The 15893-nt window shown below is 54.1% G+C and overlaps 3 protein-coding genes across 3 annotated transcripts; 2 read left to right on the top strand and 1 right to left on the bottom strand.

Annotated features, from left to right (window-relative positions):
* Positions 1 to 817: 817 nt before the first annotated feature.
* On the top strand, positions 818 to 8581 carry BDW47DRAFT_117342 (uncharacterized protein; the record flags this gene model as incomplete). The annotated part of the gene is made up of 14 exons (XM_024815065.1): positions 818 to 908; positions 975 to 1204; positions 1267 to 1575; positions 1630 to 2266; positions 2326 to 2422; positions 2479 to 3613; positions 3670 to 3872; positions 4403 to 4581; positions 4674 to 5565; positions 6084 to 6397; positions 6491 to 6592; positions 6639 to 7675; positions 7950 to 8236; positions 8359 to 8581. 14 exons carry the CDS (start codon positions 818 to 820, stop codon positions 8579 to 8581), a joined length of 5736 nt encoding a protein of 1911 aa, XP_024672335.1.
* A 1684-nt stretch (positions 8582 to 10265) lies between these two features.
* On the top strand, positions 10266 to 13097 carry BDW47DRAFT_131567 (putative C6 transcription factor (OTam)). Its single transcript, XM_024817337.1, has 2 exons — positions 10266 to 10979; positions 11033 to 13097. The coding sequence occupies exons 1-2, from the start codon at positions 10549 to 10551 to the stop codon at positions 12738 to 12740; spliced, it is 2139 nt and encodes a 712-aa protein (XP_024672336.1). The 5' UTR covers positions 10266 to 10548; the 3' UTR covers positions 12741 to 13097.
* An 825-nt stretch (positions 13098 to 13922) lies between these two features.
* On the bottom strand, positions 13923 to 15575 carry BDW47DRAFT_125476 (putative MFS sugar transporter; the record flags this gene model as incomplete). Its single annotated transcript, XM_024816390.1, has 2 exons — positions 13923 to 15280; positions 15365 to 15575. 2 exons carry the CDS (start codon positions 15573 to 15575, stop codon positions 13923 to 13925), a joined length of 1569 nt encoding a protein of 522 aa, XP_024672337.1.
* Between the last annotated feature and the right edge of the window lie 318 nt (positions 15576 to 15893).

A 15893-nucleotide genomic window follows, 5' to 3' on the forward strand; every position in this document is an offset into this window, starting at 1 on the left:
GGGTATCATCATCCATATCCAATCATTGGATTCCTACTACAAATCCAGTACTAGCATCAGGTCAAACTCGAATGCCACTGCATTCTAGCTCAATCAGAAAACCCCCATGCTGCTGCTACATACACACATCGTCAGAGATGAGCTTCATAATTGAAGTAGTCTCAATCGGAGTCATGCGTAAACTATCCTCTAAATTTAGATAGTTATCTAGGCAGCGAGCTCAAGACTCTTTTTATAGTAGGGACTACGAGGCTGAGTCTCGCCGGTGGGGAAGTGGGTCTTAGGTGAACACTAGTTGAATGGAATAAAAAATAAAGACAGACGCAAAGAATAGAAGAATCAAATATAATCAACTAAAAGTCCAGACACTGCTACTTTATTTGGTGGTTCGTATATAGAAAAATCGACCGAGGGAGCCGACAACGTAATCTCCCCCCAACTGATCGTCCCGCTCCTGCATCCTCCCCGCCCTCCTCTCTCTTCTTTCTCCTTTTCCTTCTTCTATCTCCCCTTTATTCAATGCTTCTTTTATCCTCTCCTCTCTCCCCTGTATATTGACAGGAATCGGTTTCTTCTTTCCGTCCCCTTTCTTTCGATTTATCCTTGCCCAGACACCAACCCCCGACAGCCACAGCTAGTCCCGCAGGGTTTCCTCTCGGCATTGGCCCGACCAACGTCATCTGGTCGCAGATCCTCCCGCGCTGTTATTAGGCAGACGGATTCCCCTCAATATCTTTCCCTCGATCTGGTCATTGCTTCTCCTTATAAGGCTGATTGATTTGCCTCTAAAACGGTCGGATCAAGTCATTCGTTCATCATGACTGCTCAGCAGCACCCCACCAACGGGGACGGACAGACGTCCCCCACCATTCCGTCGGGACAGATCTTGACGGGAAAGCAAGAACACTGTTTGACCCCTCCCCTTACCCCACCACCCTGGTTGAATTAGAATCATCTGGATCTGACGAGGACAGACTTGAAACGCGAACTCATCGCCCGCCAGGTTCAGGGCGAAATTGCAGAGCTGAACTCCCCGACCGCCCTCCGCCGCTTCGGTGCCCCCTTCAAGTCAGAATTTGGCGAAGTCGCTCCCGTCGACTCGGAACTTCCGATCCTTCGGTATATATTCGTTCATCATGTGCGGAATTTTCCGTTCCTCGATCAGGCGCGCGAAAAGGAATTCTGGCAGGACAAACTGCAGGTGGTACGTATCCCCGTCGTCGCGTCGGCTAGTCGGTCAGCGGGAACTAACGGGTCGGATATTAGTTCCTAGAGTCATTCGCCAAGAAGAATGTGTCGTCGTCGGAAGACCGTTTGGAGGAGACGAAGCGCCGGAAGTTGGCGCGGAAGTGTGAGAAGCTCGTCGAGCTCATGATGGTGTCCGGTATCCCCACAGCGTCGGGGTATGAGGAGCGGATACAGTTCTCGGAAATGGAGGTGGTTGATCGCGGGGCGAACGAGAAGGGGCTGTTGGTCAATATGCCGGAAGGGGACGCCATTCATGGGTGGGATGTCAACGTCGCGGGTGTACGAATGGTCTCCCAACGTCGCACCGTGAGACACCATCAACATGCGGTAAGGACCTATCCGACCTTGGAATGTTTGGAGTCGCGCTGACCTTGAGGGAAGGAGTTCATACTTCGGGTGCGAAGAGAGAATAAGCCTGATATCTTCGTGGCTCGACGCTACGGGGACTTCTCAAAACTCCACAAGAGACTGCGCACCGAATTCCCTGGCAAGCCGTTACCTCTCCTTCCGCGAAAGAACAAGACGTCGACTTCGTCCGGCTGGTTCAGCTCTGTTGATGACGAGACGTCGTCTATCTCGTCGGTATCCACGCAGAGCACCCCTGAGGAGGCGCAATCAAACCAAAACTTGGCCCCCGGAGACCACCGGGTCCACCGTTCCCTTTCCCGCTCCTCAATGCGCTCTTCATTTGGAAAGTCCTCCAATAAATCCCCGCGCACGTCGGGGGAAGTCCGTCAGGATACGGTCCTGTTCAGGGAAGAACAGCGAGTTTCACTCCGCGCTTTTCTACGGACTCTGCTCCAACATAAGCGTGTCGCGGAGTCGAAGTCAATGGAGGAATTCTTGACCGCACAGCCGACAACCTTGAATGACGAAGAGCTCGCTGATATGGAGCGGAGAAAAGAGGCAGACGGTGTCAGAATCACTGAGCAGAAGCGATTCTACGAGATTGCCCGGCAGCGTGCGGCCGAGTTGGATGTCTATATGGAGAATTTCCGCCGGGACATTGTGGAGAGCAGTAGGTGTTCCGACATGTTCGTCTGGCGGCGCGTTTCGCTAACCCAACGCCTCTTCTAGATGGCTTGACGAAGTTGTTCGCAGAAATAAAGGAGAAGCAAACGGTGGAGGATCTGAGTCCTCAGTATCAGAAGTTCGCAGAATGGCTTCGGATTGAGTGCGTCACCCGTCCATACCCTGCATCGAACCCCACCACTGACCAAGAATCGATAGGATCGCGGCAACGCTCTACCACCTGTTCTTAGCTGAGGACAACTCCCCGGAGCTGTTTGCCCAGTTCAAGAGAATCCATTCCTTGGTTCCGTATACGTTGATGAAGAACGTCATTCGGATCGCCAACCCGGCCGCTGTCATGTCGGGTGTTCTGGACCTCTTCCTTGCTCAGCCCTTTGGGTCACGGTCTCTCCTGCAGCGGATTTTCTCGATGACGCTGAACGATGGCATCAAGGCCTTCCAGAGAACGATTGACACTCTGGCCGAGAAAGTGGAAGATCCTGTGGTGTGCCAGAAGATGAAAGCATTCATCGATGCGGATGACGAGCTCAAGGATGCTATCCGCGCGGAAGCTGTTGCGGACGACGTGGACGTCATCGTGGCAATCCTCCGTTCGGATCTTCTTCCTCAGGAACTCACTAGCGAGCAATTCGGCAAGGTCTTCAATGCCTACGTTGCTTGGAATTTCGCTGTTGACAACGTGGATGTTGAAATGCAGGAAGGCGCCCAATGGTTTGCACAGTTGAAGCAGCTCCTCAAGCTCTACACCCGTCAGCGAGACAAGGCTATGATGCTCAGCATTGTGGAAGAGCCTGTCACCCTCCAACTCTTCCGCGACCTTTTCACCATCTTCTACGAGCCCCTGGTCCGAGTGTACAAGTCCGCCAATGTCTACAGTAGCATCACCGATTTCGCACATTTCGCCGACGATGCCATCGGTGTGATCGAGAAATGTCAAAGGCAGGACGTGTCGGCCGACCCCAATCAGACGGTGCAGGCCTTCATTGACCTTTGTGAACGTCACCAGGCTAGTTTCTACAAATTTGTGCACGAGGTGCACCTGCATGATAACGGCTTGTTCGGGGCTCTCATGGGATGGATTGAGGATATCTTGGAGTTCCTGCGTCAGGGTCCCAAGGGAGGAAGGCTTGACATGAACGCTTTGATCCATGGGGCCAGGGATGCAGGGGAGGTGGACGAGCACAAGGCACTAGAGGAGATCAACGCGTTAATCCAGTGGCACGAGGATCGCAAGCGGTGGCACCTGAACAAGACCCGTCAGAAGATGGCCGCCGATGGAACCGGTAATGAGGCCTTGCCTACGTTCAAGAGTAGTGATTTCGGCCTGGATGAAGTAAGTTACATGTCCCCCACCTTGGTATTATGCTTAATCTAATGATCCTTTCTCAGGCCGACCTCGAAGATCTCGCCATCTCCGACGACGCGGCATCCCAGTCGTCGGATTCTCTTGAAGAGGAGGATGACCTGGATCCGATTACCGCCGAACGCCGACGTCGGGTCAAGAAACAGGACCAGCTGCGTCGGTCCGCCGGGGAACCGGTTAAACCCGAAATTAAGGAAATCCTCAAGCTTGGAGAGCCGTTTACTATGATGTTACGCCTGGTTCTCGCAGAATAGGCGTTTTAGATCTTGATACCCGATCGCCATCGAAGCCACGGACTGGCGTTGCACGATGGATAGTTTGATTTTTTTTGTCTCTGATTGCTCTGGATTCTCTTGGTCAATAGATGGGATAGATAGTATGGACAGTTTAATCAATCTGAACCACCCAGGCCTGGTATACATACCGAATCGATGCTATACTGTAGATTGTGAGAAGTAGTGAAATCAGTCATGCGCTTGATCGTCACCTGACTGTCTCGCAGTCCATCTATTTCTTCTTTTCCCCTGCAGAGTGAGATCTTTCTCAACCCATCCCCATCCCAATCCTATCCACTACATCCGCTTCATTTAAGGTGGAGGTCCCTCCATGATCGACGGATTGGTGGGGGCCACTAAACCTCATCAGGCAGTTACACACAGCTCTCCACAGCCTATAGTTTCCATAGCGACAGCTGTCGCATCTCCCCACCTCACCAGACCGACAACTTTCGCAGTCTGTCTATGATGTCGATTTATCCAGCATCACTGAAGACACTGGATGTTGCGAACATGATTTCCCCTCTGAAAAATACCAGGGGAGCTCCTTCTCCACGCTCGTCCGTTCCCCTGCGGGGCCTGTTGGACCAGGATGGAGTCTGGCACTGCAACTGTCAGCCGAAGCGGATGCCCGCCGTCAAGCGACAGACAAAGAACCATGGCGTCAACCACGGGCGATGGTGTAAGACTTCTTGTCATTATTCTATCACTATTCCCCCTTGAAAGCCGCGCGTAATCTGACTAACCGCCTCCAGTCTACGCCTGCCAAATGCCCCAATCAAAGCAGTGCAACTTCTTCCTGTGGAAGAGCGACGCCGAAGCCCGCGAGAAGCACGCCGTGCTATCCAACTCATTCTCCGAGAGCGCAGCAGCAGCAGCTAGACCTCCCCCTTCTACTCCAAAAACACCTACTCAGACCTACTTTGGCGCGTCTGGAGTCTACGACGGCCTCCTCACCCCGCAGACCGACCGCCCGCGCTACAACCACGCCTCTCCGCTAGCCGGCGCGCGCATGGAGACGCCCTCTAAGAGCGCCAAAGCGCGCATGATGTCGGAGGACACAGACGATGAATGGGTTGACGACACCGCAGAGGTTTTGGGGAGCTGGATGGACAAGTCTGCGCCGCCGCGCCAGCCGGACTTCAAGGCGGCGGCTGCTGCGCCTCCGCCGCCGGCTCAGCTAAGCCCGCGCAAAACACCCCGCACGGACACTATCACTACTCCCGGGAAACGCAAGAGGGACGATATAGACGACGCCGATCCATCTAGTAGCATCGCAACTAGTGTCGCCACACGGAGCCCTTGGTCGTTTTCCTCCTCCTTCGGGGATCGTACCGGGCGGATGGCTGCCCCGCCGCCGTCGGCAGAGGTGTGCCTGACTCCTACGCCTAGTAAGTACCGCAATGTGCTAGCAACGAATAACGATCCGCACGCGGACCCGAGCGATCTGGCGCTGCGGGTGCTTAAGATTTTGAACGCGCACGACGCGGTCGTGCCGCGTAAGGCTGAAGAGGAAGTTATAGACGCGCTCAACCAATTTGAACTGAAGATGAAAGGGATTAGTCGTGGTCGGGAGATCTCTCGCATCGCGTTGAAGCAAAAGGATGATCAGATTGCGAGGCTGAATGATAGGATTGAGGCGCTTGAGTCACTGAGGGAGATGCAGACGGTGATTAATGGGGGGACAAGATGATCTTTTTGAGTAGAATCAGCGCTGGCATTTGCACGTTTAATACCCTTTTTGCCTCTGGTAGGTAATCTATGTTTTTCTTTCGTTGCGGTTTTTTGCATGTCTTGTGGGCTGGGGATGGGGAGGGCTTCATATTGCGGGGAACAGAGTTACAGATTGTACAGTTTGACTTCATTACATATTTACGAATAGCAACAACACGGCAATTTTGCATCTATGATTTATCTCATTTAATATTCAATGGTTAAAAATGTTTCCATCGCTGGATGGATCTAGACGACCGGAGAGATATAGATCTTATCTAGATCACGTGCGCGATAACGCCGCAGGGAAAAAAAAGCGACAATAAAACATCGGGTCAATAAACCATCCAAACGACTCCACTAATCTTCATACCCAATTCTATTACAGCCACCACAGATGCAACTCCAACACCTCTCATATCCTACGAACCCATCACTATAAGATAACCAAGACAAATCCTCCACCAACCACCGTTCATGGAATCTCCAACCACCACCTCCCAACCGGACAACCACCTGCCCCCGATGTTCCGACCGCCCATAAACCGCGCGATGCGGGTCCTGGACCGGTCGTTCTTCCAGAAGACGGTGCCGCTGTCGGCGGCGACGGTGTTCCGCAGTACGGATATCTCGAAGGCGCGGGGCGAGTTGCAGAGAAATCGGTATTTGTTGGCTATGCCGCGGTTGAGCAGTATTCGTGAGGTGCGGGGCGAGGATGATGTGGTGCGCAAGTGTCTTTTGTTGAGGGAGGGGGTGAAATATGATGGTTTTTCTTTTCCCCCTTACTGTTATTGTTTTGTATGGTTTGGATTTGCTGTCCTATGTCGGAGTGTTGGCTAATCTTGTTGGTTTTGATTAGATGCTACGACGTGGTCGTCGAAGATCAAGGAGCTTGTTGAGAAGGAGGTTATCAAAGTACAGGGGTATGATCTTAAGCTGGAATATGATTATTGGAACTACGGTTTGTGCCTCCTTCTCTCCTGTCCGGCTCATGCTAACCCTTCCAGCCGATATCATCGCGTGCATCCTGCCAGAGGATCTCCTCGTTGAGATCCCCCAAGGCTTCACGCAAGTCGGCCACGTCCTACACATCAACCTCCGCGAACAATTCGTCCCCTACCGATTCATGATCGCCGAGATCCTCAAAGACAAGAACCCGACCATCCGGACAGTAATCCGCAAGACGGAAGACGTCGGCGCGCACAGCGAGTTCCGCACCTTCCCCTTCGAGCACCTTGCCGGCGACAAGGACATGAACGTCATCCAGCACGAGCAGAACTGCGAGTTCCGCTTCGACTACTCGCGCGTGTACTGGAACAGCCGGCTCGAGACGGAGCACCGCCGGCTCGTGGACAAGTTCCGCCCCGGCGAGATCGTCTGCGATGTGATGGCTGGCGTGGGTCCGTTTGCCGTCCCGGCTGGCAAGAAGAAGATTTTCGTGTGGGCCAACGATCTCAACCCGCATGGATGGGAGGTCATGCAGGATGCTGTTAAGCGCAACAAGGTCGACCAGTTCGTCACGCCGTTTAACAAGGACGGACGGGCGTTCATCCCCTGGGCTGCCAAGACGCTGCTCGAGTCCGACCCGGTGACGGTCACCATCCAGCCGCGACAGCGAAGGGAGAAGAAGGGCGCCAAAGACGCCAAGCAACAGGAACAGCAGCAACAACCAGCACAACCCGCCGAGGTCTTCAACCGCCCAACCGTCTTCGACCACTACGTGATGAACCTGCCTGCCACAGCAATCGAATTCCTAGACGCCTTCCCGGGCATCTACGCGGGCAAGGAGTCGCTATTCGCGCCGCACACCGAGCAGCGTCTCCCCATGGTCCACGTGTACTGCTTCTCGGGGCACTCAGAGGACGAGCGCGTCGACCACGTCGACATCTGTCAGCGGGTGTCGGAGCGCATCGGGTATACGATCACGCCGGACGACTGCGTGGGTGGTAGCGGCAACCCTGAGATCGAGCTATCTATCCATAATGTGCGGCTGGTCAGTCCTAATAAGCAGATGTTTTGCGCGAGCTTTAGACTGCCGCGGGAGGTTGCCTTTAGGGCTTGAATGATGCATATAGATATGGCGCATACGGCACATAGCAGGGCGTTTGGTATTGCATATATAAAGAACACTCCAATCTAGACTTGATACCCTACCTAGTCTACAGTAGGAGCCTAGTACCCTATCGCCTGAAATATGTAGTAGAAATAGGCAACAACAGCGCATATTCCATGTGTGGACCATAAAGAGAAAGCGGTGAGTATCTCACCGCCCACCACGGAGGAACTTTTCCAGCCCCACGCCCCGACCTCACAACAAGCCAAGCCATCACATCAACTACCGCTATCTTACACACCTTCCTTCAGCAATCCAATCCCCTACAATACAGTCAACCAGCCAGGAAACGAAGATCAAAATGAGCGTCCAACTCCCCCCCGCGACCCACCGCAAGCGCGCCCTCCCACAAGGCGAACTCGAAGCCGCCTCGACGCTCAAGCTGGGGGCGGACCAGCACACGCACACGCTGTCGCTGTCGGAGGCGCGGCTGGTGATTAATAAGGTGTTGGAGAATAAGAGACGGGGGGGGAAGAAGTATGAGGAGCCTGAGTATGTCTATCTTCTTACCCTTTTTTTTTTGTGGGTGGATAGGAGGGTAGGAGGGAGAACGAAAGGAAAGGAAGGAAGAGGGAAAAGAGAGAGAGAGAAAGAAAGAAGCTAATGTGATGCAGAAACCTTACCAAAACGCTAGACTACCTCGAGGTGTTTGCGCGGTTCAAGGACGAGGAGAATATCAAGGCTGTGGAGAGACTGTTGAATTCGCATACGGAGTTGGAGATGTTTGAGAGGTCGCAGCTTGGTATTTCCCCTCTTCTTCTTATTTATCGAAACATGACATATATCATGATTGATATAATAATGATGAGGTTGATCATGGATACTAACGACATATAGGAAGCCTGTGCTGCGACAACGCCGAAGAAGCCAAGTCGCTGATTCCGAGTCTTCAGCATAAAATCTCCGACGGAGACCTGCAGGAGCTGCTGGATGAGTTGACCAAGTTGCGGAATTTTACCGAGTAGGAATTCACCTAGGGGTGTGACGAGGGCTTGATTGGGTTGTTTAGCATGGAGTTTGGCGTTGATGCATTAGTTCATCGCATTGGCATCCACATTGACTGATGTCTGTTTCTTTGACTCCTATATTTGTATGCATGGCTGTTGGGGTACCCGATATTACTGGGAACATAGTATACTACGTAGGTAGTATGTCAGGATCGGTGGACAATCAAATCAGATCAAATCATTTAGATGAAGTAACGCCGTTGGGCGGGTATCGATGCCTGAGTTTCACAAAGATAGGTAATAAGATTAATCAATCAACGACTAGGCAAGTGGTACGATGTGAGAAAGTAGGATAGCGGTGAGTGGTTAGGCTTAGCATTAAGTAATGGAAAGCTTGGATGACATATGCGTATACTACCTAGTATCGGCACTAGGTAGGTAGGCACTTATGTATAGTAGAGGCAGATATATCACAAATGATTGTGTCACCCCGGAGTTCATCTCCCGCTGCAGATCTTTCATCAGTATCGGGGCATCGTACAACATGTGCATACCTGATACCTTCAGTCCCCAAGTAGGGACCGACCACGGTAGGTACTGGGTAGTACCTAGTTCCCAAGATCGTAGTAGGTAACAAATATCCTAACCCGGTTGGGTGCGGGACTGGCATGATCGTCTGTCTGCCCGGTTAAGACTACCAGGTCTGGAGTAGTGATGTGTTGATTGGCGGTGTATTTCTCGTAGGTAATGGATCACCTACAGATCACTGGATGGAGTAGTCTAGATACTAGGTATAATGTAGATGCCCAAGATGCATCGACCTTACGTACAACCTTTCTATACACATGGATGTGGGGCTGATGGCTGCAGGGCCGATCCCCGTTGCCGGTTGGCGCTAGGCTGTTTTGAGTTGCCACGGGGAAATATGATTGGTGGGGGGATTGGCTATCGCTGGACCCTGATTGGTTCTTGATTGTCTCTGGACGGGAGTCAGCAGTGGTGGCGATTGTGCCTCAGGCCTGCCGGTCCCTCCTCCTTCTCTCTCTCATTAGATTCAGTATAGGATAAGACGAGGAGCCGAGATCCCCAGATATCTCGAGGGAGAGGGTTGTAAATACTCCTACACCTGGCAGTCCGGTAGAGCGATGGCAGAGATGGAGATTGTACGTAATACTCCCGAATGGTCCATCCAAGACCCAATCAGCTGGGGGAGGCTTATCTCAGGAACCAACCGTCCGAACCCTGTCAGGATATCTGTTACGTGTGGGAAATTCAACTTCATTTCTCTCTTTTGACTTGCTTTACCTCATCTATACTTCCCTCTCTCTCGACTTCTGATCCTACCATCCACTCCTACTCTCTATTTCTCTCCTCTACACTTCCAATACTCGAGTAGGATGACGGAGCGTTCCATTCGCCATCTGATCTTGCTGGTCTCGCTCGCTGCTCTCGATCATCCGTGATCCCATTATCATTCAATTATTTTATCCATCCATCATCCATCCATCCATCTATCATCCATTACATACCATCAATCTTCTCATTGGTGACGATCGACCCCGGCTGCATCTGCTCCGGTTCTTTCTCCCGATCATCCTTGCTCATCCCGTCCTGTCCATTCCATTGGGTCCATTACTCATTATCATCTTTTATATCATATCTATCTTCTCTCTCTCCCAATTGACTATCTCCTCCCTATCTCTATACCTATCTATCTCTTCCTATCTTTTTTTTATTTTATTCTATTTTATTTTATTTTATTTTTTTCTCTCTGATAAGCTGGATCGACATTCTCCCCAGACTCCTCTCCCCATCTGAGAGAGTAGAGACCCTTGCACTACTGGCCACTCCCTCGGAATGGCCGCCGTTATCACCCTCCAATCGTCCCCGACGACCGGGCCCGCCACTCCTTTTCAATCCTCCCCCGATAACCAACGTCTGCGCTCCTGTCTTCCTCATCAACCCTCCGGTGTCTCCCCCAGTGGCCCCCCTAGTGCCCCCCCCAGTGCCGCCCCCGGTGTCGCCCCCGGTCTCCCCCCCGCCCCGCAGTCGCCCTCCTCCCTACCCCGTCTCGCCCTACCCTCCAATCGGGATGGCCCCAGCTGTGACGCTTGTCTCCGCCGCAAAAGCCGCTGTGCCATGAACGAGATGGTCAACAAATGCTACTCCTGCGATTTTCACCGTCAGGACTGCACCTTCATGCTCACCCTCCCGCGTCCCGCCACCGCCGACTTGGCCTCCAAGAAGCGGAAACTCGATCCGTCCGTTTCGGAGGGTGCTCCCAAGAGGTACCATTCTCACTTCCCATGAAGTAGAGAAGCATGTGGGCTAACTCCCACAGGCAATCCACCGCCCCCTCCCCCAAAGCAACCCTCCGCGGCCCTCCCCGAATCTCCCCCGGCTTCTGGGATCAGTCCACCCAGCACATCGGCCTCACCACCGCTCTGGAACCCGCCCTGTTGGAGTTCGTCCCGCTGGATCACAACCAGGAAGGCGCCGTGGCCGCCTCCCGCGTCCGTCGGTGCGGTGACGACGGCATCTTCATGCGTGTCGTCGACCCCCCGTCCACCGCGGACGGTTCCCTGCTGGCCTCCCTCGATGCCGTCGAGAGTCTGGTCGCCCCCCATGGCGCCACCCTCGTCGACAAGTTCTTCGAGAACATCCACCCGACCTTCCCCATCCTCCTCGAGGACGCCTTCCGCCAGTCGTACCGCGCCCGTCGCGGCCTGTCTCCCTTGCTGTTAGCCGCCGTTTACGTCCTGGCTCTGAAGTTTGTCAACGTGGGGCCGACCTCTTCACAATCCGTACGCCGCCCCGACGCCGGCCGCCTCGAAAGCACCGCCCTTTCCCTACTGGTCGAGTCGCTCCCCCGGCCCTCCATCTCGACCATCCAGGCCGGCCTGCTGCTGATGGAGAAGTCCACCATCGCCACCGCCGCCCTGAATTCCCAGCTGGTCACCGCCGGCTTCGAATTGGCCCTCCACCAGGACTGCTCCGCCTGGCGCATGGACACCTGGGAGAAGGGCCTGCGCAAGCGACTGGCCTGGGCCCTCTACATGCAGGACAAGTGGTCCGCCCTCGTCCACGGCCGCCCCTCCCACATCGTCGCCGCCAACTGGACCGTCAAGGACCTCGTCGAGCAGGACTTCGCCGATGCCATTCCTGCCGAGGTGCCCCAGCCCGAAGATGCCCCCGTCGCCCACGGGCCCCTGTTCTTTAGCCACCGTGTGGCCCTCACCACCATCCTGTCCGACATTCTTGACCGCTTCTACACCCTGCAGGCCATCGACGAGTTCCAGGCCGCCGGCCCCCACCGCACCCGCATGATCCTGGAGCGCGCCAAACCCGCCCAGATCCGGCTGAAGGACTGGTTTGGCCGCCTGCCCCCGCCGCTCAAGATGGACTCCGGCAGCGGCGAGCTCTTCGAGACCGTCACCGAGGAGTCCGCGCGCAACGGAGCCCTCCACCTCGCCTACTTTGCCGCCGAGATCACCCTGCATCGCTGCATCGTGCGCTCCCTCGCCCCCGAGACCACCGACGCGTACCTGTCCCACATCTGCCGCTCCGCGGCCAAGACGCGGCTCATCTCGGCCATGGACTTTGTCAACCGGCTCCGTCCCGCGCACCTGCGGTCCTTCTGGCCCGCCGCGTCGTGGACCAACTTCGCCCTGATCGGGTCCTTTGGCGTGCTCCTGCGCATCACCGCCCCGACCCAGGAGGAGGCCGAGTTCTACCGGCTGCGGCTGTGCGAGTACCGGTGGACCCTCAGCGTCAGCCAGAAGAACGCCGAGTTCGTCGAGTTCGCCCTGGAGAGCCTCGACAACGCGGCCACCCTCGATCCCCACGTGCCGGACAAGCCGGGCATCGACGAGCTGATGACCAGCGCGGCCAAGCCGACCACGACCATCCAGCCGCGGGTGACGACGGGGCCGGAGGACTCGATCTTGGAACTTGACCCGACCCAGGAGATGCATTCCTCCATTTCGGGGCTGGCGTCCCCGGCGACGTCCATCAGCGATGAGAGTGTACAGGAGGTAGCGCCTCTCTAAGTTTTCCCTCCTCTCTCTGTCCCTTTCTCTTTCTTCTATTCTCTCTCCCTTTTTTACTCTCTCCATTTCTCTCTCTCACCCTCTCTTTCTCTTTTACTCCTCTCCCCCCCTCTCTTTTTTTCCTATTTCTCCCTTCTGTTTAATGACTGGCGTGATGATGGCTGTTTCTTTGTTGAGCTCTGGCGTACCGTGCAAGGAATTGATTTGGGATACCGTGTCGGGGTTCCATCCACCGACTGGCTTGATTGCATGACCACCGCGTCCCTGGTGGATACATTGTTCTGCATGGATGGGTCTGTATATATGATTATGATGGATATAGACGGACGGATAGAATATGATTCATGATGACTACACAGTATTGAGTACTTTTATCATGTAGGATAGCTACATGGATAATTCGTCCTGGGTCTTATCAGCTGACCGACCACCATCTCTTTCCCATCCATCACCTCTCGACACTCTCCTCCCTAGATTCTATCTAATCTACTCAATCATCCATCCATCAGTATATCTATCATGGCATCAATCCATTCATCATCCCATAACCTCATCAGTCATTCATCTGTCCATCTGCCCGTCAACCAACCCCTCAACACCTCATCCCATCCCATCTCGACAACAAGACAATCAAGAACTGCGCTATTCACTGCTTACCAAGTATCGTTATTATCATTATTTTTATTATTATCATCATCAATATCACCATACCAATACAAGGTAGCTATGACATATGATTGGCCACAGATTAGCCCATCCCGTATAATTTAATTATTCACTAAGTTGGCACAAATTCCTCCAGACTAAGGCCGGATTGGTCAGATACGGTACCTCCTATCTAAAGGATTTAAAGTGGTGAGTTGGACTAGTGTCTGGGCGTTTTGATTGTTGATAGCGGGGAAGGGAGGGAGAGGATATCTTTTTCCTTTCTTTTCTCTTTTTTTTTTTTTTTGGTTTCTGACTACTGCTTGGTTTAACTTTATTGCCTACTTCTATTGATATGATGGGCTTTTGTTGATGATAAGTGGTGATGATTGATAAATGAATATATGAAAAGAGGTGAGAAATCGTGACTCTATTTACATCGCCAGACGATACTAATAAAAGAAAAGAAAAAAGGAGATACCCCCCCGTCCCGAATCCTATCGGACTACATCATCTTATCCAAGGCATCAACCGACCTTAGGCTTTGACATCCTGCTTGATGTCGCCCTCCATAGGCTCCTCCGTGCTGGAGCTGTCGCCCGCTTCGGCGTGGGCATGGCCGATCTGCATCTTGGGCATGGAGCGTGCGACGCGCACAGGGTCGAAGATGCTCTTGGACCGCGTGAAGATCTCGTCGATCTCCTCCAGGGAGCGGCCCTTGGTTTCAGGGAAGAAGAAGTACACCGCGGGCACGATGCACGCGTTGATGACGGCGAAGATGATGTAGTAGCGATAGGAGATGGAGGCGAACCCGACGGGCGTGATCTCCGCCAGCAGGAAGTTGAAGGCCCAGACGGTGGCGGTCGAGACGGCGTTGACTGCCGCGCGGATCTGCAGCGGGGCCATCTCCGCCGCGTACAGGAAAGTGAGGCCTGAGTACCCGACGGTGAAGATGAACTGGAAGACGTAGAGGAAGATGACGGCCACGACGAGTGCACCGGTGTTGTTCTCCGCGGAGGTGGTGCCGGCCAGGATGGCCATCGAGACTGCCATGGCGGCGGCGCTGATCAGCATGAGGGGGCGACGGCCCATGCGGTCGATCGTGAAGAAGGCGAAGAGCCCGCCGAAGGGCTGCGTCAGGGTCATGCCGGCGGCCAGGATGCGGGAGCGCATCGGGTCCATGCCCAGGTACTGCTGGAAGATGGTCGTGGCGTAAAAGGTGATGAGGTTGACACCGCACATCTGCTGGAACATCTGGCCCGTGGCCGCCAGGTAGGCGCGGTGGAAGAGCCGCTGCTCGCCCATGGTGAACATGTCGCGCCAGCTGCCGGTGGCCTGGGTCAGAGAGACCTCGATGTCGTGAATGGCGCCGTTGATGACGGACGAGTGCTCGGGCTCGTCCTGCAGGGCGGCCAGGATCTGGCGGGCCTCGTCGGTGCGGCCCTGTTTGAGGAGCCAGCGCGGGGATTCGGGCAGCATGGTAATGAAAACCGCCACCATGACCGAGAACAAGATCGGGAATGCGAGCGGGAACCGCCACGAGACGGAATTGCCCGTGATGAAGTAGAAACCGAGATCGATCCACAGGGCACCGCTGACGCCGACGCCGATGAAGATACCATCCGTGACCACGTTCGAGCCGCGCTTGTGAGCCGGCGAGATCTCCGACTGCCAGACGGGCACAGTTGCGACGTATCCACCCGTGCCGAGTCCGAGCACCAGTCGGGCGACGATGAACTGCGACATCTTGAAGGAGGTGGCCATGAGGATCGCGCCGATGATGGCCACCACGTTGGTGATGAAGATGACCTTCCGTCGACCCCAGCGGTCACCGAGGTATATGCACGAGAGCGCGCCGAAGATACCTCCGACGGTGTACAGGGCGACGACGGTTCCTTAAAACACGTCAGAATCATGTTTTCCCCCTTTTCCCTTTTCCCCTTCGCCTCTCCCAAAGGTGTGTATTGACGAATACTAACCTTGGATTTGCGATCGGAGCTTCTCCTCGGATTTCGGCGCATTGATTGTGTCCATCTGCGGAAATTGCTGGCTGAACGAGTCGAGGGTCAAGATACCACCGACGACACTCATGTTGTACCCATAGCAGGTAAAGGCCGGGAACACGACCAGCCAGACCGCCGCTCGCAGGAGGGCATTTCCCCGAAGACCGAGATAGGGCTGAAGTCCCATATTGAATTGAGCTCTACGGTCTTTGTCGAGCGTGACGTGACAAAGGGGAAGTGTCAGAAAGGAAAAGAAGAGCTCTCCACTTCCCAAAAGAAAAGGGAAAAATCAAGCACTCGAAAGGAAATGCCAAGAAACAAAATCTGACTATGTTGGCCACCGCGCGAACCCTAACCGAGGTGATTGATAGAAACGGTGGTTCAGTGGACCCGCCGACCCGGTCCAGGCAAGTAGGTAATAAGATAACCTAATTGCGGTGATAATTTATCTTTCTTCACGCCGACTTTGCTCCATGCGATCCGGACGATTATAACGTAGGGTGTT

The sequence above is a fragment of the Aspergillus candidus genome (assembly GCF_002847045.1).
Source record: "Aspergillus candidus strain CBS 102.13 unplaced genomic scaffold BDW47scaffold_20, whole genome shotgun sequence".
Lineage (NCBI taxonomy): Eukaryota > Fungi > Ascomycota > Eurotiomycetes > Eurotiales > Aspergillaceae > Aspergillus > Aspergillus candidus.

Coding starts and splice junctions, on each gene's coding strand:
- BDW47DRAFT_131567 (XM_024817337.1), top strand. CDS start 10,549: ATGGCCGCCGTTATCACCCTCCAATCGTCCCCGACGACCGGGCCCGCC. Junction 10,980..11,032: donor TCGGAGGGTGCTCCCAAGAG/GTACCATTCTCA, acceptor TAACTCCCACAG/GCAATCCACCGCCCCCTCCC.